This window comes from Myxocyprinus asiaticus, chromosome 3 (assembly GCF_019703515.2).
Source record: "Myxocyprinus asiaticus isolate MX2 ecotype Aquarium Trade chromosome 3, UBuf_Myxa_2, whole genome shotgun sequence".
NCBI classification, from domain to species: domain Eukaryota; kingdom Metazoa; phylum Chordata; class Actinopteri; order Cypriniformes; family Catostomidae; genus Myxocyprinus; species Myxocyprinus asiaticus.
The window spans coordinates 35,962,278-35,986,990 of NC_059346.1; the positions used below are offsets into that span (position 1 = coordinate 35,962,278).

General features: G+C 37.4%; 1 protein-coding gene across 1 annotated transcript in view; it reads right to left on the bottom strand.

The window, feature by feature from the left end:
• The window catches only part of LOC127429968 (PDZ domain-containing protein 2-like), a 97,707-nt gene extending 75,325 nt beyond the window's left edge, over nt 1–22,382 (bottom strand). Inside the window, exon 1 of the mRNA XM_051679373.1 lies at nt 21,611–22,382. Within this exon, the coding sequence (XP_051535333.1) occupies nt 21,611–22,122 (512 nt within the window). The 5' untranslated portion in view covers nt 22,123–22,382. The remainder of the gene's footprint in view (nt 1–21,610) is intronic.
• Between the last annotated feature and the right edge of the window lie 2,331 nt (nt 22,383–24,713).

The following is a 24,713-nucleotide window of genomic DNA, read 5'->3' on the forward strand; positions in this document are numbered from 1 at the left end:
TGTCTCTCTTTTTGGTCAACTTTAGTTTTGGTCATTTTACATTTATACTGTTGTTTTTGGAGCTCACTAAATATATTATATATATATATATATATATATATATATATATATATATATATATATATATATATATATATATATATATATATATACACTACCGGTCAAAAGTTTTGAAACACCTGACCGAAATGTTTCTCATGATCTTAAAAATCTTTTGATCTGAAGGCGTATGCTTAAATGTTCGAAATTAGTTTTGTAGACAAAAATATAATTGTGCCAACATATTAATTTATTTTATTATAAATCTAAAATTTAATTAAAAAAAAAAAGTTTTTGAAATTGATGACTTGGACCAAATAATAAAGAAAAGCAGCCAATAAGTGCCCAACATAGATGGGAACTCCTAAAATACTGTTTAAAAAGCATCCCAGGGTGATACCTCAAGAAGTTGGTTGAGAAAATGTCAAGAGTACATGTCTGCAAATTCTAGGCAAAGGGTGACTACTTTGAAGATGCTAAAATATAACACAGTTTTGATTTATTTTGGATTTTGTTTAGTCACAACATAATACCCATAGTTCCATTTATGTTATTCCATAGTTTTGATGACTTTTGATGACAATTATAATAAGAATGAGTAAGTGTTTCAAAACTTTTGACCGGTAGCGTGTGTGTGTGTGTGTGTGTGTGTGTGTGTGTGTGTGTGTGTGTGATATATATATATATATATATATATATATATATATATATATAATATTATATTATATATAAAATATTTCTATCCTAATTTCTTCACTTTCACACATTATTTTAATGCTCTTTGATTAAACCCAGGTGCGATTATTTCTCATGAAGCAAAACCTTTGAGATTTCCATTCATCATTTTAATACTTCACTGAAACAGAGTAAGCGTGTGTCTCCTCTGTGTCACTCTGTGTCATAGGCATTGTATGTATGAACCCGCTTTGACCAGGAACATTTGCCATTACACGATTGTTAAAGTGAAGCCGGAGCGCTTTGTGTCCACTATTAAAGTTTATATTTGTTTATTTATAAGCCTCTGCTGATGGGCGCGCGCATCAGAGCACTTGAGAAGCGCTTCACACGTTCATCTGGACACAATCCGCGGTGCGACCCAGTGACTTGTGGAGTTCAAATGCGCAGCTGATGGCATTTATATTTTCCCTTATTTGGACATTAAAATGCTATACCTGGAGACATAATCAGGTACACTGGCAACTGGCAAATATCCTGGAGCAAAGGAGAACTGTTGCCAACACCCTCCCTCCCCAAACAGCTGGCTTCTCTAACACGACTGCCTTCGTACCAGCAGGAAAACTGCCAAAGCTTACATCTACAAGGAGGGAATCAAGCCTGCTGGACATAGCCCATGACTGGAAGATGCAGGTGGATCTAGACCAGAAGCTCATCTTTCCACCAGAGATCATGGTAACAAATCTAAGGCCAGAACTGGTCTTGTGGTCTACTTCACAGAGGTCCATATCATAGAGTTAACGGTGCCCTGGGAGACTACAGTAGGTGAAGCATACAAACGGAAAAGGTTGAAATACGCACATATAGCAGCTGAAGCAGGGCAGCGGGGCTGGAGAGCAAGAGTGCTACCAGTGGAGGTGGGTTGCAGAGGTTTTGTGACCAGATCAACCACCGGGCTCCTGAAAGAGATAGGAGTTCGAGGGAGAGCCCTACGGCAAGTCACCAGGTCACTGTCGGAGGCCGCTGAGTGTAGTAGTAACTGGCTTTGGCTGAAGAGAAAGGACCCGATTTGGGCTGTAAGGTGACTTATAGGAAGGGGTCAAAGCGGAGAGGGGCTCATCTGGGATGCCAGATGTCGCCATTGAGCCCTCTGGATGTGTTGTGGGCTTATCAATGAAACACCAATGAAGGAGGGTGCCCACCTGATGACCCCAATGAAGTGATTACCCCTTACCACCACTCAGGAAATCAAAGGAATGCTGATTAGTGTAAGGGATAGTAACAACAAGTCCTTTGAGCTCAACTAATGTGATTGGAATTTGAAGTGCACAATAATCGTGGTAAATAACCGCAATCAGACAGTTATTTAATAATCGTGACAGGCCTAGAATCACAAGCCTATATACAAATTTTTATTTTTTTATTTCTTACGGTTAACCACTATGGCTGTCAATAGAATAAAATAATCTTTAGAAAGCAGAATAAAAAGTAATAATATCAAAATCAGTAATGTCAGACTTTTCTTTCACATTTGTACACTTTTATTTGTTTGAAATTTTCCGCAGACCCCCATCACCCCCTTGAGCCCCTTGCAGCAACTAATTTTGAAGAGGAAATATTCTGTGAACATTGACCAAAGCACTTTTTGTTCCCTTGTCAAGTGAGTTTCAGAAAGCAGTTAAAGCCACGAGAGGACAGAGTGTATCCTTCTTTATGTAGTGCTGCTGGGGATCTTATGTGACTCAGAGATAAGTAGATTTATATAGTCTCTATTTACGCAGTGCTCCCTCGGAAATAGAACACTTCCATTCACAAAGCAGCGCTTGGAGTAGCTGATGATTTCCCTTTGATTTCATCCACTATGAGCTCAGAAGAGACCACTAGGATTCATGAAGATAATACAACCCAATTACAATGATGAAAAAGCAACAACAAATGGAGTCAATTCACCTGAAAAATACTGGATTAGGCAGCACTTTTAAACACTGAACAGACTTAAAAGAGCTTTAGAACCACATTAAAGGCAAACTAATGTCTGAAATATCTTATGATGCGACAAAACTTATTTAAAGCAATGTTTCCCTGTGTCTTCAGCCTATATTTCCCCTTGACTGTGTTTCGCTCCTCATAAAGATCTATACTGGATCAAGGCACATATTAAATACTATTGGCAAATTCTTAAAGGAATATTCAGGGTTCAATTCAAGTTAAGCTCAATCGACAGCATTTGTGACATAATATTGATTAACACAAAAATTAATTTTGACTTGCTCCTCCTTTTCTTTAAAAAAAGCATAAATCTGGGTTCCAGTGAGGCACTTACAATGGAAGTGAATGGGGCCAATCAGTAAACATTATAATACTCACTGTTTCAAAAATATAACCACAAGACATAAACAACATGATTTTAGTGTCATAAAATCGCTTACTAACCTTTTCTGGGTAAAGTTATAGACAATTTTACAGCTTTGTTGCCATGACAGTGTAAAGTCAACCAACTTAAAACCCTAAAACGGCTGTAAAAAAATGACGATTTAAACAACTTTACAGCTCAAATAATACGAGTTTTAACAGAAGAATCAATGTAAGTGCTTTTATAAAATTATAAGCTTCACATTTCTGCGTTTAAACCCTCCAAAAATTGGCCCCATTCACTTCCATTGTAAGTGCCTCACTGTAACTTCGAGTCAAAATTATATTTTACGGTCATTTATATTATGCCACAAATGCTGACGATTGAGTTTAACTTGTATTGAACCTGGAATATTCCTTTAATCCAGATGTTTAGGGCAAAGGAAGCTGTAAAATTGCTTACGTGTCTAACCTGCATGTCCATTTCTGCAACAAACGTGGGAGGACTTGCACTCTGGGACTTTTAGATGTTTGTTAGAATTTTTTTTATTATTATTATTATTATTATTATTTTAAAGAAACACGAGAAGCTGTTGCATACTGATCAAGAGCACTTGACAAGAATGACAAAGTCACAGAACTGCAATTCATCCTTATATATATATATAGTCTAATACTAACAGCCTGACATCTGTCAACCATGCCACAAAATGCTTGCTATTGAAACTTGCAATATATGAACAAAATTGTAAAATATCTATAACCTGTACGATTTGTATTCCTCCAGGCAGTCAATATCTAGTCTCCAGACAAATAACAGGTGGAATACACCAATGCTTCGAATTAAAAAGGAGCGTGTCCTACCTGAAACGTTCACTTGAACTCCCTTATCATCATTCCAGCAGTTAAGTCACTATCCGACAGCTGGCGCGCGCCGTTTTGGCTCTCGTGATTTCAATATTCATTCTAATCAGCTGCTTGCTTCCATAAAGTCCCTGAGCGACTTTACTGTGTGTTCATGAAAACGTTTCTAATAGCTCCAACGACTCGCCCGTTTCAGGCGATCTGTTCAGCGCTTGATTAAAGTCCATGGCCGCTCTTTTTTCAACGGGACAGTCTCACAGTGGAGATGCGGGCAGTTTTCACGGCTCTGAGGTAGTCAAACGAAAACACCCCTCGGTTTGGCGCTCACATGCTTTCCAAGAGCGTCTAGGATTCATTACCCAGCGCGTTATTATATCTAAACCGTTGCGAGTGAGATATTTCTTGACGTCCCGCCCCTTCACAACACAGGACGCTCAGAATAAATCTCAGATACAGATTCGCAGTTTTTTTAAAACGTCTTCCGCAGGAGCGCCGCATTTTTTAGACGTTGTATCAGGAACTTCTGCTTTTAAAACGCGTGTCGAGACGTGCTATTCATTGCGCTTCGTCAAGCTTTTTTTTTTTTTTTTAGCCCTAATACAGCGTCAGCACTTTGAACGTGCCTTTGAGCCCAGGTACAGCAGATACAGCCATAGTCATCTCAGTTAACAAACAGATCCTGAGACTACGGTTTGACCTGTGGCAATAGTTAAATAACCATCCTGTGAACATTAAAATGAGTGTTAAAAATGATATCAAGTGGAAACGTGATGCTCTTTACCAGTTTAGCTTTAAACGTGACATAATCTGCTTCTAAATTATAATGTAAAAGTGATTTATAAGAGTATACACGAGGTGAGATAAGCAGTTGTACAGACTTTCACCCAGTTAAACTACTTTCTACAGGGCCATCTACCTTTAAAATAATGTATTGCAGATTGAGAAAACGAAGTCATTTGATTAAAAACTTTCGCACGGTCGAAATTTCTGAATGTATGCCATGTTTTCAGGTTTATGGATGGATGTTACTATACAGGCTTTGGCGTGTCATTTGTAAATAACACATGTTGTACAGTAGATTTCATTTTACTTGGCCTCTGCAATCCTGTAAAAGTAAAGTAGCCTATATTTTAATATTTTCCTGAAATGGCTAGTAGTAGGCTCTGGTTGTTGTGTAGTCATCATGTGATAATTACTATGGAAACCCACTCTTTGGATGTATTTGGAAACTACAATGAACAACTTTTTCTACTTTGGTGATAGCAGTGCCATTCATTCTGATAGACAGAGCTTAAAGGGGTCATGACATGCCTTTTTATTTTTTTTTTTAATGTTCCTTGAGGTTTACTTATTATATTGGTAAATTTGTTGTACAAAAAACAGTCATATATTTGTAAAACATGATCATTTTCCACCTTCATTCCGACCCTCTGTCAGAAACGCTCGGTTTTGGTGCAGTTTCTCCTTTAAGATTTAACAGTAAGTGCCCACTTTTATGATTGGCTCTCTGCTCTTGACTGACATGCTCTCTCCTTGCCATCTCACCACTCACCGCTACTGGCGGGCTACGGAAGTGATAAGGTAAAGTAGGCGATGATGTGTTGTCGTGGGGCAGCTTGGTTTCAACAAATGCTCTTTGTGCAGTGAGGAGAAAGTTGAGTTCTGAAACTTACAGAATGTTTTTATAGTATAATGACCTCTTATATGTCAAAAGATCAATGAAAATGTGATTCTTCATGTCATGACCCCTTTAAAAGAGGTGGGAATTTACCACGAGTATTGAGCGATTCAACAATTAGCAATATTCCGGGTTCAATACAAGTTCAATCAACAGCTTTTGTGTCATAATGTTGATTACCACAAAAAATAATTTTGATTTGTCCCTCCTTTTCTTTAAAAAAAGAAGCAAAAATCGAGGTTACATTGAGGCACTTACAATGGAAGAGAATGGGACAAATTTTTGGAGGGTTTAAAGGCAGAAATGTGAAACATATAATTTTATAAAAGCACTTACATTGATTCTTCTGTTAAAACTTCTGTATTACTTTGAGCTGTAACGTTGTTTAAATAGTTGTTTTGGGGGTTTTAAGTTTGTTGCCATTACATCGTCAAGGCAACGAAGTTGTAAAATTGGCTATAACTTTACACAGAAAAGGTTAGTAAGCAATTTTATCACACTAAAATCATGTTAACACATGTGGTTTACGTCTTGTGGCTATACTTTTGAAACAGTGAGTATTTTAACATTTACATTTTGGCCCCATTCACTTCCACTGTAAGTGCCTCACTGGAACCCAGATATTTGCTTTTTTAAAGGAAGGAAAAGTCTAAATTAAATGCTGTCGACTGAGCTTGTATTGAACCCAGAATATTCCGTTAAGTCACTGTTTTCACATGAATCCTTTCACATAAAATTCAGCAGATTTGGAAAAGCTGCCTCACTGTGCTTTCCTCTCTTTGCAGGATCATAATATTCCAAACTTTACTCCACTTCAACAAACCAGATAGGGAAAAAGCACCTCAATCATTTATAGTAAAAAGGAAAGTCTCCAAAATGTTATGAATATGAATCAATTAAACAATAAAAAAATACATTAAAAAAAAACAAACAAAAAAAAAAACATACAGTTGAAGTCAGAAGTTTACATACACTTAGTTTGAAGTCATTAAATCTCATTTTTTAACCATTCCACAGATTTAATATTAGCAAACTATAGTTTTGGCAAGTCATTTAGGACATCTTCTTTGTGCATGACACAAGTAATTTTTCCAACAATTGTTTACAGACAGATCGTTTCACTTTTAATTGACTATATCACAATTCCAGTGGGTCAGAAGTTTACATACACTAAGTTAACTGTGCCTTTAAGCAGCTTGGAAAATTCCAGAAAATTATGTCAAGCCTTTAGACAATTAGCCAATTAGCTTCTGATAGGAGGTGTACTGAATTAGTGGTGTACCTGTGGATGTATTTTAAGGCCTACTTTCAAACTCAGTGCCTCTTTCCTTGACATCATGGGAAAATCAAAAGAAATCGTGGACCTCCACAAGTCATGTTCATCCTTGGGAGCAATTTCTGAATGCCTGAAGGTACCATGTTCATCTGTACAAACAACAGTACGCAAGTATAAACACCATGGGACCATGCGGCCAGGAAGGAGACGCATTCTGTCTCCTAGAGATGAACGTAGTTTGGTGCGAAAAGTGCAAATCAATCCCAGAACAACATCAAAGGATCTTGTGAAGATGCTTTAGGAAAAAGCTAGACAAGTATCTATATCCACAGTAAAACGAGTGCTGTATCGACATAACCTGAAAGGCTGCTCAGCAAGGAAGAAGCCACTGCTCCAAAACCGGCATAAAAAATGCCAGACTACAGTTTGCAAGTGCACATGGGGACAAATATCTTACTTTTTGGAGAAACGTCCTCTGGTCTAATGAACCAAAAATTGAGCTGTTTGGCTATAATGACCATCGTTATGTTTGAAGGAAAAAGGGTGAGGCTTGCAAGCTGCAGAACACCATCCCAACCATGAAGCATGGGGGTGGCAGCATCATGTTTTGGGGGTGCTTTGCTGCAGGAGGGACTGGTGCACTTCACAAAATAGATGGCATCATGAGGAAGGAAACTTATGTGGATATATTGAAGCAACATCTCAAGACATCAGCCATGAAGTTAAAGCTTGGTCGCAAATGGGTCTTCCAAATGGACAATGACCCGAAAAATACCTCCAAAGTTGTGGCAAAATGGCTTAAGGACAACAAAGTCAAGGTATTGGAGTGGCCATCACAAAGCCCTGACCTCAATCCGATAGAAACTTTGTGGGCAGAACTGAAAAAGCATGTGTGAGCAAGCAGTTCCTCCGGCTCTCGGCGGCTGGCAGCGACCCCTCCGTCCCCAGACAGACGGCCGCAGCTGCTCCTCTTGCAGACGGCAGTGGCGAGGACTCCGTGACAGTGCATCCCTCCTCCCTCCCGGGTTTCGGCACCACTGTAACAGTTCAAGGACTGGCAAGGAGGAGGCGGGGACCGGCTGAACAGTAAACTAAAGATTAATGTAAAACTCAACTTAAAACAACATAAAACAATTAGAACATAGAAATCCAAATTAGCAGCAATTCATCTCAGGTGAAAACCCTTACTGCTTCCTCTCTCACCAGATGAATGTTCGGCCATGCCCTCAACCCCACAGAGGCCTACAAACCTGACTCAGTTACACCAGTTCTGTCTGAAGGAATGGGCCAAAATTCCAGCAACTTATTGAGAAGCTTGTGGAAGGCTACCCAAAACGTTTGACCCGAGTTAAATAATTTAAAGGCAATGCTACCAAATACTAACAAAGTGTATGTAAACTTCTGACCCACTGGGAATGTGATGAAAGAAATAAAAGCTGAAATAAATAATTCTCTCTACTATCATTCTGACATTTCACATTCTTAAAATAAAGTAGTGATCCTAACTGACCTAAGACAGGGATGTTTTCTACAATTAAATGTCAGGAATTGTGAAAAACTGAGTTTAAATGTATTTGGCTAAGGTGTATGTAAACCTCTGACTTCAACTCTAAATCTCAACGGAATCTCCATTGAAAGGTGGTCCATAGACCTGCACCTGATTGTGCACTGGCTGGGTGTCTCCTCTTAAAGCCTGTTTTCATCATGAAGGACATCCGGTCGGGGGCTGCCGTCTGGGCACACATTCTTTACATAACTCTGAGTGGTTTGTGGGTCTTCCAAAGACAGTAGCATCATTCACAAAACACAACCATATTCATGCACTTGAAATGGACATGCATCCAATAGTTTCTCTTTTATTGTTGCTGTTGTTCTCACCATATTTATCTAGTACATTATGTTGTTTAATTAAAACTGAAACAAAAAATAAAATGCAGAAGAAATTTGCAACCTGGTATTATTTTATCTCTAACATTCATAAAACAACAATCATGTCCATAAAACTGTTTCAAATACTAGTTGCTGCCTAGTCGATTGCCCTATCTATTTTACAAATGAATACCTGATTTAGTTTTCTTTCACTTCCAAGATATGAGAAAAAGTACTACAATATGGCTGGAATTAATTGTTTTTTTCCACCAGATTATTTTTTACACAAAATGTACAGCAGCATGCAAAGTACAATAAAATATAAGAGGCCTCATGGCATGGCAGAGTTCCATTTAATTTTGTCCTTTTCCTATTTCATGAAGTTAATGAATTCCAAAGTGCAGATAAAAGGATTTTTATCAGGTGTAACTGGAAAGTTTTGTGCCACTGCCCTCTTATGGACAATTCCACAACTGCACAGCCCCAACTTTATTCTGGAATGTGTAACAGGATTAAAAAAGAAACAGGATCACTCACATTAATGCATAAAAATGTAGCTATGTAATGTCATGTTGGTCAGATATTATTATATATTCCCAAAGGACCATCATCAGCTTAATACACCAACTCAAGACCAAATTATCCTAACATCAGTCCTTTTAAGACCTTGCCTTACATCCATGTTAATGATTTGATTTAGTTTCTGCCTTTTTAATCATGTGCTCTTCACAAACAAACAACTGACCCCAAAAAGAACCTTGGCAAAATAAATAAATAGTGTTTTTAAGGTTTAAAAACATAAAAAATAGAACATATGTGACTTACAATTCAATTTTGAAATTCGACAGACTGTGCCAGGATTTTAAATTGGTAAAAAAAAAAAAGAGGTGCATAACTAGCGGTACTGTCCTGTGCATGCATTTGGCCTTGTGTGCTTGCAAATCATCATTGTTCAACCTAATTCTATCATCAACACTACCTTGAAAGATACAGTCTCAGCCATCACTTTTCCAAAGTAAAGTTGCCATGGGCATAATTTAAAATCACATGAGCCAGACATGGTGGAATGTAATCTGAGGGGCTTCAAACAGTTAGTTCCCCAACCAGACAGTATTACCTGAATATCCGGATTGCACAGAGCTAATCCTTATAGCTCCATCTGTGACCAGAGAAATCTGGGGGTTCAATTACTTTTTTCAATGTTGTTTTCAAATTGTGTGGTGTTTGGGTTTTGTGCACAGTGGTAGATGAATGGTATGTCTAAAAATGTAGAAGTTTAAAATCTTCATGCATGAAGTAGGCCTACAGTTATGACTGCATGACAGCACAGAATCATGTCTGTACACAGGGTTGGGAAGGTTACTTTTAAAAGGTATTCTGCTACAGAATACAGATGCTGTAAAATGTCATTTCTGAACATATTCTAACATATTGTTAGATTACCCAAAGTCAGTAACGTAATCTAAGTACTTTGGATTACTTCTTTAGCACTGACAGATTTTTTTCACATGTTTTGACACTTTATTTACTTCAAAGTAAGAAAATACACTTAAAAATATATTCTCTGTAAAAAAAAAAAAAAAAAAAAAAAAAAAGCCTAAATACTGTCTTGTGCAGTACTCAAGTAATTTCATATTTTTATATGACATATTTTAACAGGAAAGCAATATTTAAATTCTCATAAAGAATAAAATTTTTCCAATACATCTTTGCACTAATATCAAAGGTCTTACTAGAGAAAAAACTTTCTTCATAGAATTCATTATAAAATAAAATCAAGCCTGGTAACAGATCCATGTAAAGGCAAGAAATAGCATTTTAGTATAGCATAAAGCTAAATGTTCACTTTACACAAGGTTAACTATTTTTGCTGCTCCAAACGTCAAAACCCCTCAGGGTTTACACAATGACATCCTTTTCTGATCGTATGTGGATTCTGTTCATAGAATGAGGCCAAAAATATATTATTTGTAGCTTTCTACACTATGTTAATGGCTACATTGGTTAGTATTTCTTGTAAAAAAATAAATAAATAAATACCTTAACCACATAAAAAACTTTGTCAAGGCATGTAATCGTGTATTTAATGGATTCATCTGTCAAAGCGTTTCTAACCATTTTTGTAAAGCTGTAGAAACACGATGTAGCTACTCTATTAAGCTCCCAAGGGAAAGTTCCTCAATGACGTCACATCCACCTTTTCACTCCAACTGTGTGAAAGTGCTCGGATGAATGAAGCAAATCATAAGAAAGTGTTTCACTGCTGTTCAAATGCACTTTGGATCTGTTGGATCTCACTTTGGAAATGTTTTCCAACTGAATAGACTAAATATTAAATTAAACAAATTACAATAAAAAACAAAGTAATCTCTTCAGTAATCAAAATACTTTTTGAATGTAACTGTATTCTGATTTCCAACGATGTAAATTGCAACTGTGATGGAATACAGTTACTAATATTTAGTATTTTAAATATGTAGTCCCATAACATGAATTCCGTTACTCCCCAACCCTGTCTTTACATAAGAGTAGGCTAATACTGTATGTAACCTATTGAAAATTATTATTTTTCAGATTATGAATTATACAGATTTTTCATCTGTTTTTATAAAAAAAAAATTTACATTAAAGACTATCTGTGAGTTATTGTGTTTGATTTTTTTTTCCCTCCCCTTTTCCTCCCCAATTTGTAATGCCCAATTCCCAATGCACACTAAGTCCTCGTGGTGGCGTAGTGACTCGCCTCAATCTGGGTGGTGGAGGATGAATCTCAGTTGCCTCCGCATCTGAGACCGTCAATCCACACATCTTATCACTTGTTGAGCGTGTTACCACGGAGAAATAGCGCATGTGGAGGCTTCACACCATTCTCTGTGGCATCCATGCACAACTCACCATGTGCCCCACCAAGAGTGACCACGAGGAGGTTACCCCATGTGACTCTACCCTCCCTAACAACCAGGCCAATTTGGTTGCTTGGGAGACCTGGCTGGAGTCACTCAGCATGCCCTGGGATTACATTTACATTTATGCATTTGGCTGATGCTTTTATCCAAAGTGACTTACAGTGCCCTGATTACAGGGACAATCCCCCTGGAGCAACCTGGAGTTAAGTGCCTTGCTCAAGGACACAATGGTGGTGGCTGTGGGGATTGAACCAACAACCACTTACCAGTTCAGTGCTTTAGTCCACTACACCACCACCACTCATAGATTAGAACTTGCGAACTCCAGGGGTGGTAGTCAGCGTATTTACTCACTGAGCTACCCAGGCCCCCGTTATTGTGTTTGATTGAGCATGTCCTTGACATTTAAAACATCCCACTGCATATTTTATTCACACCCTACAACCTTGAACTCCTCTTATTAGAATTATGAAAACAAAAGAGAACCTACATTTGAGCTGGTAATTACAAGCTATTTTCAAACAAAGAACAATCTTGTATGTTTTAACAAGACCACAGTCCCTAATTTGAGGCACTCATATCCATTACTGTGGGCCACCACACCAATACTCACCAATCTCTTCCCCAAAGAGGAGAGAGCTGATGCCTTCTCTTGCTTATGAGAAAAGTGCAAAACTCAGTAAAAGTTAATGCCAGGGAAAAGATGGCAGTCTTTCTCTCATTCATCCAAGTGGCAAGTTAACTAACCACAGACAGCTGGCTCGCAAATATAGGACTTTGAGTGGGAAGAGTAAATCGGTTCAAAGTAAATATAGACTAAAAGTGCTAACTCACTGGAGGCTTTGATCTTTAACACTGTCAGGAACTACAGACTTTATAGGTTACAGTGCATTACAAGTTTAAATGCTAATTTGTAATGTTTCATTGTGGTTCTGAGAAGACAGATGGATAATGTAATATGGTTAATCACTTTGACACAGTATATGTCTTTAAAAACAGTGGAAAATGTATGGCTCAAAATAAATTTTGGGCAGACCTTAATGTCTTCACACCTCTGTTCTAAACTGCCAGATATTTGTGGCTTCTGTTTCCTTAAGATCTCTGGAAAATTCCTTTCAATTGATTTATATAGCTGAGATTAATGTATAAGGCCCAATCCGCTGAAATTTGCTTTCAAGATGAACATAAGATCAGACAGCCAGTAAGTAATTTTTGAAAGTGTATCATTCTTAATCTTATTTTCTTACTACTCTCTCATTGACCATGTGGAGAACACTTTGCATGGGCTATTTGGAGCAGTGCCACTAAGCTATTTTCCACGTTCCCCACAGACAGATGCTGGGCCAGGCTGTTAAAGGAAAAAAATACAGAGGGACCGAAATTACAAGAAGACACGTTAAAACTAGAAGGCTTTTTGTGGTGAGCTCCATTTGGGCCCAGAGGTTTTGCACTGAAACCATTAACATGAAAAGCACTTGATGAAAAATAACATTTCCATAATGTGTCTCTTTTTGTGTTTGAAGGCTACAGCCCATTGCTTTTTGGGTCTGGTGATACAATGGTCTCCAACCCTTCTTTCTGGTGAAGTTGGTCAACGGTGGAAGTCTTGCTAGTAAAGAAGCTAGTAAAGAAGATTGGTGAGACACCAACACACCAGAATACCATGTTAGGGATGACTAGCCACGTTGGACTTTTCGTCAGAAAACACCCTCATATTAGATACTTAAAATCAGAGACTAAAAACAAAACGTTTTTAATTTAAATTCATTCTGAGCAGAAACTGTATTTTTTAAATTCTAGTTATGGCATACCTTTCCAAATGATAACCAGTTAGAATGAAATAAAAGAATGTTTAATAATGTTCTTTTTAAAATAACAGTACTCTGTGCTAAGGTGGGTGAAACAAGGGACCTGGTCTAGAAAAACAAACTAAAAATAAGGGACTTTCGCATCCTAGTCTCATAGAATGAACATTACTATATATTTTGCAAACTGAGTTTTATGTGCCGCTTTCTACGTTTTCCTGGTGAAATAAATACTAGAGGCACTACAACAACTGTGCGCTTTATTCACTCTAATGCATCATTTGAAAAACGCTACATTTTAACGCTTGTATTACAGACCCACATATATTTACACACTTATTCCAACATAATTAGCTTGTGCGGTAGTTCACATGGTAGAGTGTTGGACTTTGGACTCAGAGACAGAGCCTCAAGCCCACACAAGCATGCTCGAAACATAAGTGAAAGTGAAGCGAAAGTGCCATAGAAGAGATGCAAAATTTATGTGGTTGCTTCAGTAAATGTGCTTTTCATGTCGAATTTGTTTTTAAAACACTGTTGGTTAGGTTAAGGTGTTGGTTAAGTCTTTGGGATGTGCTGGAGAAGACTTTATGGAGTGGTTCGACTCCCCGTCATCAATACAAGATCTTGGCCAAAAATCAGTGCAACTCTGGATGGAAATAAATGTTGTGAAGTTTTTCGAAACAATGCCACGACGAATGTGTGCCGTAATCAAAGCTAAAGGCGGTATTAACAACAGGAGAGTCGAACTACTCCATAAAGTCTTCTCCAGCACATCCCAAAGACTTTCAATGGGGTTAAGGTCAGGACTCTGTGGTGGCTAATTCATGTGTGAAAATGATTCCTCATGCTCCCTGAACCAGCCTGATGAATTTGGGCATTGTCATCCTGGAATATGCCCGTGTCTTCAGGGAAGAAAAAATTGATGGGATAACCTGGTCATTCAGTACATTCAGGTAGTCAGCTGACTTCATTTTATTGCTGCATAACATTGCTGAGCCTAGACCTGACCAACTGAAGCAACTCCAGACCATAACACTGCCTTAAATCCAAAGGTGACTTTTTTCTCACTTTTTATTTTTTTTTTTTTTTTGGCCAGGCAGTGTATACCCCATATAAAATAGTCTTTTCAATAAATGTATTCTTAATATTAAATATATCCCCAAAAATATTTCAAATATACATCTGGCCATCTAAATCCATTAATACTACTGTGATAAACCCTTTGGTCTTTGGTATTATAAAAAAAAAAAATAAAAAATAAAAAAAAATGTACTGGAACAAAATTAACCAGTTATTAACTGGTTACTAGCAGCATTTAAAAATAATGTTTTCACTCCGGAACAATTGAAAGGGACCCCCGTTTTCGGTTACATTCTGAAAAAAATTGTTATTTTGGTTCTCAATTTTGTTCCTTGATATGTTATTAGTCCCTGCTTAAAACAAACGCTGTTGCTCTGATAAGTCTTCTGGAATGTTACTTTGTTGGAAAATGTCACCTCTGCTGTGACAACATTTTCACAAATCACATAAACCTGTCCTAGATTCAAGTTAATCTGACTAATTTGCACTTTGAATTCAAGATCTCAGCCACTTGTATTTGTAGGGCTATAACTGAGCTTTAAAGAAACTTCACTGGAAATTAAGCATAAAGCAAGCAAGCAACCAACTCCATCTCATCCACAGAGCTCTACAACAACAGAATGGCTCTCAATATTCTTTCCTGCCAGTAATCAGCAATAAAGTTACCCTTTATATAGTTACCCAGATGCACTAACGTAACAAAAACCTACAATATAAAGAACCAAGGCTTTCAATTGTTTTGCAGGTCTTACAAAGTGTAAGCAGCTTATAACAACAGGGGAAAAAATCAGAGCTCTCATATCAGAATAACGGGCATAAATATAGCCTTTGTTTCTCTCCAAGAGATGTCTTGACATCAACAGCTTTTCTTTAGCTTGAGAAAATAATATGTTTGTGAAGACAACTTCAGTTCTGAGTCAAAACCACGTGCCACTCCCAGGAACCTCCTCCCTTTCTGTATCCTCTCATCCATCCGCACGGGAGACAGTTGTCCCAAAGCAGATTCTGTGTGAACACTGCAAAACTTCCCTTCATTTATCAGTTACACAATACAATGCCTAATTATGGAGCTCAAGTTACGGGGACAGATTAAACTCTCACAAACATTTGAAGGATGCAGTCTTCGTTTTACGGTAACATAGGACTAGGCTATATAAAATATAAGACTGAGACACTGAGTATGTTTGCATAGACAGTTATAATCAACGTACCGTGGGTTTTTGCAAAGTTGAGCTGGACAAAGAAGAGATAAAATGGCATTAATCTTAAAAAATCAGATGCTTTCAGTCACACTAAAGCTTTTACTTGACATTTTTAAAAGACTTATTGTTTTAATTATTGTTTTATATCTTTTAAAGTGCTTGTAAATATACTGACTAATTTATGTATTCTGGCACTCTGATATCTTAGTAAATGGTTCCATTGGATGCTTTACTGGACACAAATTATAAATTTGTACAGTACTTTAGTTGCCAGTTAAGAATAATTGTGACAGTTCTTTTGGTTTTACATTTTTCAATTCACTAAGACGTGGTCACAGAGAAAAATTCTAGTTTGGTCAACCCATTTAAGTGGCTGCTTTTTAGGGTAACTAAAGCTATTCAGAATTCAGTCACCTATGATCAGGGTTGGACTAAGTTAATAAAAATGTATTGCTATTATATTTCTCATGTATTGAAACTAGACATTTTGTAATAACATAGTTTATGTAAAGTGTAATATAGTGACACATGTATAGTTCATTAAGTGATCAATACATTTTTAAAGTTTAATGTTTAAAGGTAACACTACTGCTAAAATATAGTGGCTTTTGATGAAGGAAAAAGAGCAAATGTGCATTCCAACATGTCACTGGCATGAAAGGGACACAAAATTACAAAGTTATTTTTGCCACGGAAGGCAAAGACAAAAAAGCATGGCCTTGCAGAATGGTGTGATGAGAAGGAGAACGTGGCCAGGCCATGATGGAGCATGGCCGGCGCTGAATCAGCTGATCGGCGGGAGAGCGAGATATAGGGCAGCCAGTGATGCCGGTTCGAAAGAGAAAGAGATGCATGTGGCCACGCTGCATGTGTGTTTGTGTGTCCTTAAGTTTTATGTTGTTTTAAGTTCATTTATATCATTAAACTATACGTTGACTCTTCAGCCGATTCCCGCCTCCTCCTTGCCCATCTTGAACCGCATTACAAATGGCAATGCTAATTATGTGCTGTTCATTTTAGGATTTAACTTTGCAGCGTAGGTCTATCCTTTGTTTTGGCTGGACACAGACCAGACATTTGGCTGTCTGAATGAAAGCTGAGTGTCAGCCTGTCCAAGTGTTGCCTGAACGAGGAACGATACAAGGCTGTCCACTAACACTAACACATGCAGCTATCTCTCAGAGCTGTCAGCATGGTGAAGCAAACAAGGAAAAGACTCTCTGGCCATGATCCAAGTCCCATGCCCTGGAACAAACCAGCCAACCGTAGGGCACACGCGTACATAGACACAGGGGAGCACTAACTCTAAAGAAGTTTAAACAAAAAGATGCAGACAGGAGATCCTGTTCTCTCAGGCCAGCTGTGACCCTGATATCTAAACAACCAGCTGCCACCCAGACAGATGCGGAGCTACATAGAAGAGAAGATGTACGAACTGAAACCAAGGTGTACATATCTTCTCTTATCACGTGATGGGTATTAATTTTTTTGATGTTAAACAATTTTTCTTTTCTTGGCTCTTTTACTTAATTTTCTAAACCTCCTACAATAATAAATGACTGACTTTTATTCCTCTGTTTGCAGACCAGTGACATCATTGTTCAATGTGCTTTCACTTTTGGACATTTTGATGGCCTAAACTGAGATAACATTTTACATAGTTGTACATCCAATTTTTTAGGAATGGGTCTTCCTGTCAGTTTAAAGGAAAATTCAGGGTTATTTCATCTGTGGTTAATTTAGATTACCGCAGAAAATCATTTAGACTCACGCTAAGACATGCAACGTTTAAGTGTTGTTTAAATGGTATACTTTAAAAACAGCAGGATAGTTGCATATTTTAAAGATGTATTTGCCATGCTGCTTGCTTGCCTGCTACGGTCCCAGTGTATGCATTTAAACCAATTCATTTTCACAAACTAAAGGATGAGTTGAAATGATTGTCTGTATAATCAACAGTAGGCCCTATTCTGCATATGTAAATAACCAGTGCTGGGTAGTAATGGATTACATGTAATAAGGGCTGGGCAATTTGGCCAAAAAAATTATCACAATATTTTTTTCATATAATTCGATATCGATATTTATCACGATATACATTTCATATCATTAATGGGGGCGGAACTGCATTCCACATGTTTGTTTGACCTCAAAAATGAATTAAACATAACTTATATACTCCAGAGGGTAAGCTTCCTTTAAAATATATTCAGTTTAGGATTTAATCCTACATAAGGTGTATGACCTCTTTTTGATTAAATTTAGCCAATTTCATCCTCTTCAGTTGATGTTTTGACTCCACTGAAAGACTTTCTTGTGACGCTCCACACTCCAGCTCAGTAGGTGGCGGTAATGCACCTTTAACTGGATTGCCAACCGCCAATCAACATCACAAGAAGAAGAAACACTTTGTTGCCTGTGACAGTGCTATGGATCATAAAAAATATTTTTAGTTCAGTTCATTGACTTTATTATCCACAATGTGGAAATTTGTCTTCGGCTTCACCATGGACACTATAAACAACAACACATCACATAAAACAGCATAAAAAACATAAATATAATCCATTAAAATGATACCCTCTTCAGGCATATTCAAATATCTATCCACATATTTACACACATATACAACTACGCGTTTAATATTCTGAATGCAGTTGGCACAAATGACATCTGATTCACATTCTTGATAGTCCACAGTTGCCTAAAACGCCTCCCTGAGGGTAACAACTGAAAGTGAATAAAATTTAGGATTTAATAGTACATTTAATTTAAATTGTTAATGGTGTTGATGTCAGAGTTGCTGTTGTGATCAGTCGATAGCTGTACTGCATTGTCAGTGCTGTCTTGTTTGGTACACAATGATATTAAATTAGCCAGATAGCTAGCTGCTTGCTAGCGGATACCGGGCCTCATTGTCGGTTTCCATGACAGCAGGGCTGCCTGCTAATCCTTCCTAACTGGGTGATTTCATGACAGTGATTCAGTTAGCTAATTGTGTGTATAACTTTGCCGAACTGCTTGCGTTTTTAACGACATATATCTGCAGTGCTTGGTAATAACAGATTAGATACAATCTGTATTACGTAATCAGATTACAAAAATCAAGTACATGTAAGTGGATTAAAGTACATTTTAAAATACTCGTAATTGGACTACAGTTACTTCTTTATAGATTACATGATTACATATTAACAAGGCAATGGCAGTAAATTGTTAATAATTTATTGATCATTTTCATATCAATAGCATCACATTCTTACCCCGAAGCGCAACTGTCTCACAGAATAACATTTTGTGAATGTGCTCCTTTTACATTACAACAGTAAAATATGCACCTCAGCTAAGGAATAGGTGATGGACTATTATTATTTTTTTTTATCCCCTTTTCTCCCCAATTTGGAATGCCCAATTCCCACTACTTAGTAGGTCCTCGTGGTGGCACAGTTACTCACCTCAATCCGGGTGGCGGAGGACAAGTCTCAGCTGCCTCTGCTTCTGAGACTGTCAATCCACGCATTTTATCACATGGCTTGCTGTGCATGACACCGCAGAAACTCCGCACGTGGGGGCTCATGCTATTCTCCATGATCCACGCACAATTTACCATGCGTCCCATTGAGAGCGAGAACCACTAATCGGGACCACAAGGAGGTTACCCCATGTGACTCTACCCTCCCTAGCAACTGGGCCAATTTGGTTGCTTAGGAGACCTGGCTGGAGTCACTCCAGCAGTGGTAGTCAGCATCAATACTCACTGAGCTACCCAGGCCCTCCAGGTGATGGACTATTAATAAGTAGTAAGGGTTAAAAGTAAGTGTGTCAGAGTTTTGAGCTGTTAACTTTGACCTAGCAATGTCACTGCTGTTGATTTCAGGTTCATTACTGATTGTTCATGTAACGTTTCTATTGTTTATGCACTTAAAATGAACTAGATGTTTTATTTTTATTATTTCTTACTAAATCACCAATGGTGTGCAGCTCACACATTGAACTTAATTGCTTCAAATATGCCATCTCAAAGAGAACAAAGCCCATCGCTCTACTGTTGTCCACTGCATGAAACTTGACATAAAATTTGACACAGTTGTTCCTCGTGTGACTCGGTGGAACTCTGCTGTTTTAAAATTTTAGAATTTTCTTGTTGTTCAAAAGATAATATCTTTCAACCCTTACTGCTCACTATCAGTAAGCAGTAAGGGTTAAAAGTGTTTCAGTGTTTTAGATGAAAGCTTTGACCTAGGCAACGTCGTTGCTGATGATTTTATGGTCATTCATTTTTGTTCATTTTATGATCGTTTTATGTTAATTAATGTTCGTATTCGTAATGCTGCTATTGTTTTATGCACTTAAAATGCATATTTTGTCTCAGTGTTTGATGTCTCAGTGTTTTGAATTCTAAACTTTGGCCATGCACTGTCATTGCTGTTAGATTTAATGTTTATTTCATTCATGTAATGTTTAATGCACTTTTTTAAAATGTCAGAAGGAGCTCTTTTTTTAGGCTCTTTTTGTTAGTAATAAAGAATGGAATACATTTTCTTCCTCTTTGTACTTTTATGTTAAAATGATTATCCTACTCAAATGCATGTGACATAAAATAAAATAAAATAGAATTAAGTTTAAAGTAATCTAAATGTAATCGGATTAGATTACCCCAAAAAATTTAATCTATGAGATTGCATGATTGCATACTGATTGCATTTTTTATCATGTAATTTGTAATCAGTACCTGATTACAATTCACAAGTAATCCGCCCAGCACTGCGTACCTGATTCGATGGTCTACATGTAGAACATAGGCTAAATATAGAAAATGACTCAAAAGTGTATCATTGCTATCGGAAATCTTTTCAATAAATGTCAATATTGTTTTATCGCCCAGCCCTACATATAATCTGGATTATGTAAAAAGACTACAAAAATTTAGTGCTTGTAATTAGATTAAATTATATTTTATAATTTGCATAATCAGATTACAGATCCATTTTTATGGATTACATGATTACATTCTTGATTACATCATCAATCAGCCAAAGGCAGTAACTAGTGCATAATTATAATAAAAAAATAACTAATTATGATCATATATCTTAAAAGAGAGGTCTGAGCAGGCTGCATTATAAAAAAATGTTATGTAATATATAGCCATATGTGCATGTATTGTATCTTCAGAAATGAACATACTGCATTCAAAGTGCTTACTACAATCGACAAATACAGAGCATTTGGTATTATTCTGAATTTAGTTTCTTAATCAATGCACAAATAAATATTGATTTTATGTTTACTACTGTTTAATGAAAGGAGTGTTAATTGGTACTTAATACATTTAAAATTAATAATTAGATTTTCAACAAATATGTAATATGTAAGTAATCAGATTATATTACCAAAAAAGTGTCATCTAAAAGATTACACAATGGATTTAAATTGTGCAATTTGCAAAAAATACCCAATTTCATTTCAGAAGTAATCTACCCAGCACTGTAAATAATCTAAAGTATTAATTTAATCTGTAGTATAATGAAGCATAAAGTAAGCAATTGCTTTACATAGACGACAGAACTAAGGCAGGGTAAAAATTCAGATTTTCAGATTAATCGCAATCTTTATTTGAATGATCTCAATATTGATTTTTAATGTCCAAAGATCAATCTTTTACTTTTACTTAAAAGTTTACTTCAATTTTGGTTGTGTCATTATGGTCATTATCAGAGAAATACACTAGTACTAGTACTTAGAAATTTGAAGTACTAGCTTAAACATTCACCCTAAAACGTTTTTATCTATGCGTCATAGAACATGACGTACAGCTCAAGCATGTATATGGTGACTGTAAACAAATCCAGAAATCGTACCTGGCTCCAGTGACATCAACTCCCACCATCAGCTGACCGTTAAGCGACAGCAGTTCATCTCGCAGTTTAATATCTCCACAACGGGCTGCTGGGCTGTTCTTTTTCACTTCAGTCACCCAAATACACCCAACATCCAATACAGGGCCTTTATCACCCTTCCTGCGCCTCCTCCTGACCCCTTTCGTCTTCCCCTCGGGGTCTCCAAAAATTGGAATATTTCCAAAGCTGAGACCAAACTCAGGGCCATCTCCCTCACACTTGTGAAGGCAGACCGCCCTCACCACAGCATCAATTTCCTCTCTGAATAGGCTACTACTGAAAGAAGGGCTCTCAGCTTCAGCAAAGTTCAGCTGGATGTATTCCACAAGTTTACGGATAGCAGCCTGGCAAAGAGCCTGACTGCCCATGCTCTTCTGAGGCCCATCGTCTTCATCTTGGTCTTTCTCTTGAGCCCAGAGCCAGTTCTCCAAAAGAGGGAGATGACTCAGGGCATTTTCTTGGGTGATAGGCATCCTAGTTGCACGTGCTTGGCCTGTCTCGGCCTCCCCTGCATGTTGGGTTAAGGTTCTCCCCCAATACCGGGGCTTCCAGTGGTGGATGTAATCAGATGCATTTTAATGGCTTCACATTCATCTCTAAATGAAATGGTGCCTTGCAGACTTTAGATCCAGAGTGCTGGCGTCCACCGATGTTACGCTTAAACCACAGAGATTCATGATGTCATCCGTAGAAACAAAAGATAACAAGGGAGTTGGAGGAAGTAGGGCACGGTTATGCTTTGGGGAGTAACAAGAGAATGTGTGCCATTAGCTGGTCTTCTCAGCACATGCCAAATCTGATTTCCATTCCATTACCATTAAAGTGGAAAACAGTGGACTGCTGAGCTCTATCCTGACTCACAAGCGCTACAGACCCTTCACCTAATAAGAAAGAAAATAAAGAGAAATGCCATTACAAAGAAAGTTAGCAAGCATGAACTCCATTTAAAGGCACATACTATATAACACGGTGTTAAAGCTTGCCTTGCCTCATGTTATGCCTCATTTATGAAAAGGACAGGAACAGAAATTGGCATTAATATGACAACAAAGAAAGCTTCTCATGTACCAGCTGATTTATTTGACCGACACAATTCATGAACTGGAAAATGCTCCAATAATAGACTTATGAGCGCCTATTACACATATGTTATTTGGCTGTTTATACAGACATTCATACAAGCCTTAACATCAGTTGGGGCAGAATAAATGCAGTTAAGATTAGTTAATGCACAGTGAGCAGACAGAGAGGCAAAGCAAACTTCCTTTCAGTTCTTATTCACCTTAACCATGTGGAATGTAACCTGACAATAAATGTTCAAACTGCCAGCCAGATGTTGTGATGGTGTAGCTAGAACTTTTGCACCGTGGACTTGCAGAGCACATTTCTGACATATTTAACTATATACTGTAGTAGGCAAAGACCACAGTCAAACTGCTACTTTGTTTTTTTTTTTGTTTTTGTTTTTTTTTCTCAAAATAACATGAGATTTTGGCCTCTGTGTGCATCACACAAACTAAGCAATATTTGTTGAAGGGAGAGATTTATTTGACAAAAATGCGACACGTTTCAGCACACAAGCCTTCATCAGGGTTTACGAAGTTAGAACAGAACAGATATATGGCAGTTATTTAACCACACCCATCAAATTACACATCATGGAGACAATTCATAAGAAACAACTTAATACACAATTTGCAAATACAAAACCTATATACACTTCAAAACAAAATACAAAAGAAAAGACATAAAATGTTGAAAATTATAAAAATTCATTTATCACCAACACTTCATTAAATCCTAGAGAAGATAAAGTTTTTAAATTAAAAATCCGAAATGCCTCCCGTCTTTTTCTAGTCTGATCCATATTACCACCTTTGGCAGAAGTGTTTTGAAGTGTATAGGTTTTTTATTTGTACGTCTTGTATTAAGTTGTTTCTTGTGAATTGTCTCCATGATGTGTAATTTGATGGGTGTGGTATTGTTATTGACCTACTCTTTTGCCTAATTAGTGCAACTGAAACTGCCGTTCCCTGATTGACAGATGAGATTGTCCTGTCCATCTCATTGGCTGGATGATACTCTTGTATGTATTTAAATAAGTGCTATGTATCTGCTCTGTTCTAACTTTGTAAACCCTGATGAAGGTTTGAGTGCCAAAATGTGTCCGGTTTTATCTGATAAATCTCTCCCTTCAACAAGTGTTGCTGGACTTATCCTCTTTGATTGTACTTTGTCTTCTCCATGCACCGTCTGTAGGTGAAGTTGCACCAGAGTGATTACTCTACTTACCTAGCATCACACAAACTATTAGGGCTCCCATTTGAGATTTGCTTATATACTACTTTCATATGTCAGATAACGGAGCAGTAATGTGAGCAGTTGGGTGTTTGAAAAGCACTTATGTTAAACAATACATCAACTTTACATTAATGTCCATTACCAGGAAAAAGAGATTAAAGTGTGAGAAGATTACTTAGCACAGCAATACAAACAAAAGGGTGATGCATAACCAGCTGTCAACTGAAATCTTACATGGATCAGACTAGGAGTAAAATGACAGCTAATACCAGAGGACAGTCACCATCCCTTTCAAGAGTTTAACCTCAATAAGTCACACACAATTCAGAAAAGACATGTCTATCTACAACCAAGCATTCAATAGGCAATCATTTCATTGATATGCATATACAAGCATGTTTACATCAAAGCTTTGTCTTTCAAAAGGAATGTGACATACATATTTGTCTATTTAATAACAATATCAGTGTTCCCTTAAATTTACAGTACAACAGTTCCCCCACAATTTCGATTAAAACCAAAAAGGTGTCGCCCTTAAAACCCATTTATCACCCTATTCCTCCTACCTTTTACCATCTTTAGTTTCTTTAGTCCTTTCCTCTCTCCGTTTAAGCACATCCGCACCATTCTACAGCATGCGTTCCCAGTCCAGAAGGTCTGCAGACCCCAGACTCACATGCAATAGGATTAGTCTCACCCCTCCCTTGTGCTACTTAGAAACACAATGACCTCCCATTTTCTCTTTGCTCGAGTCACTGAATGG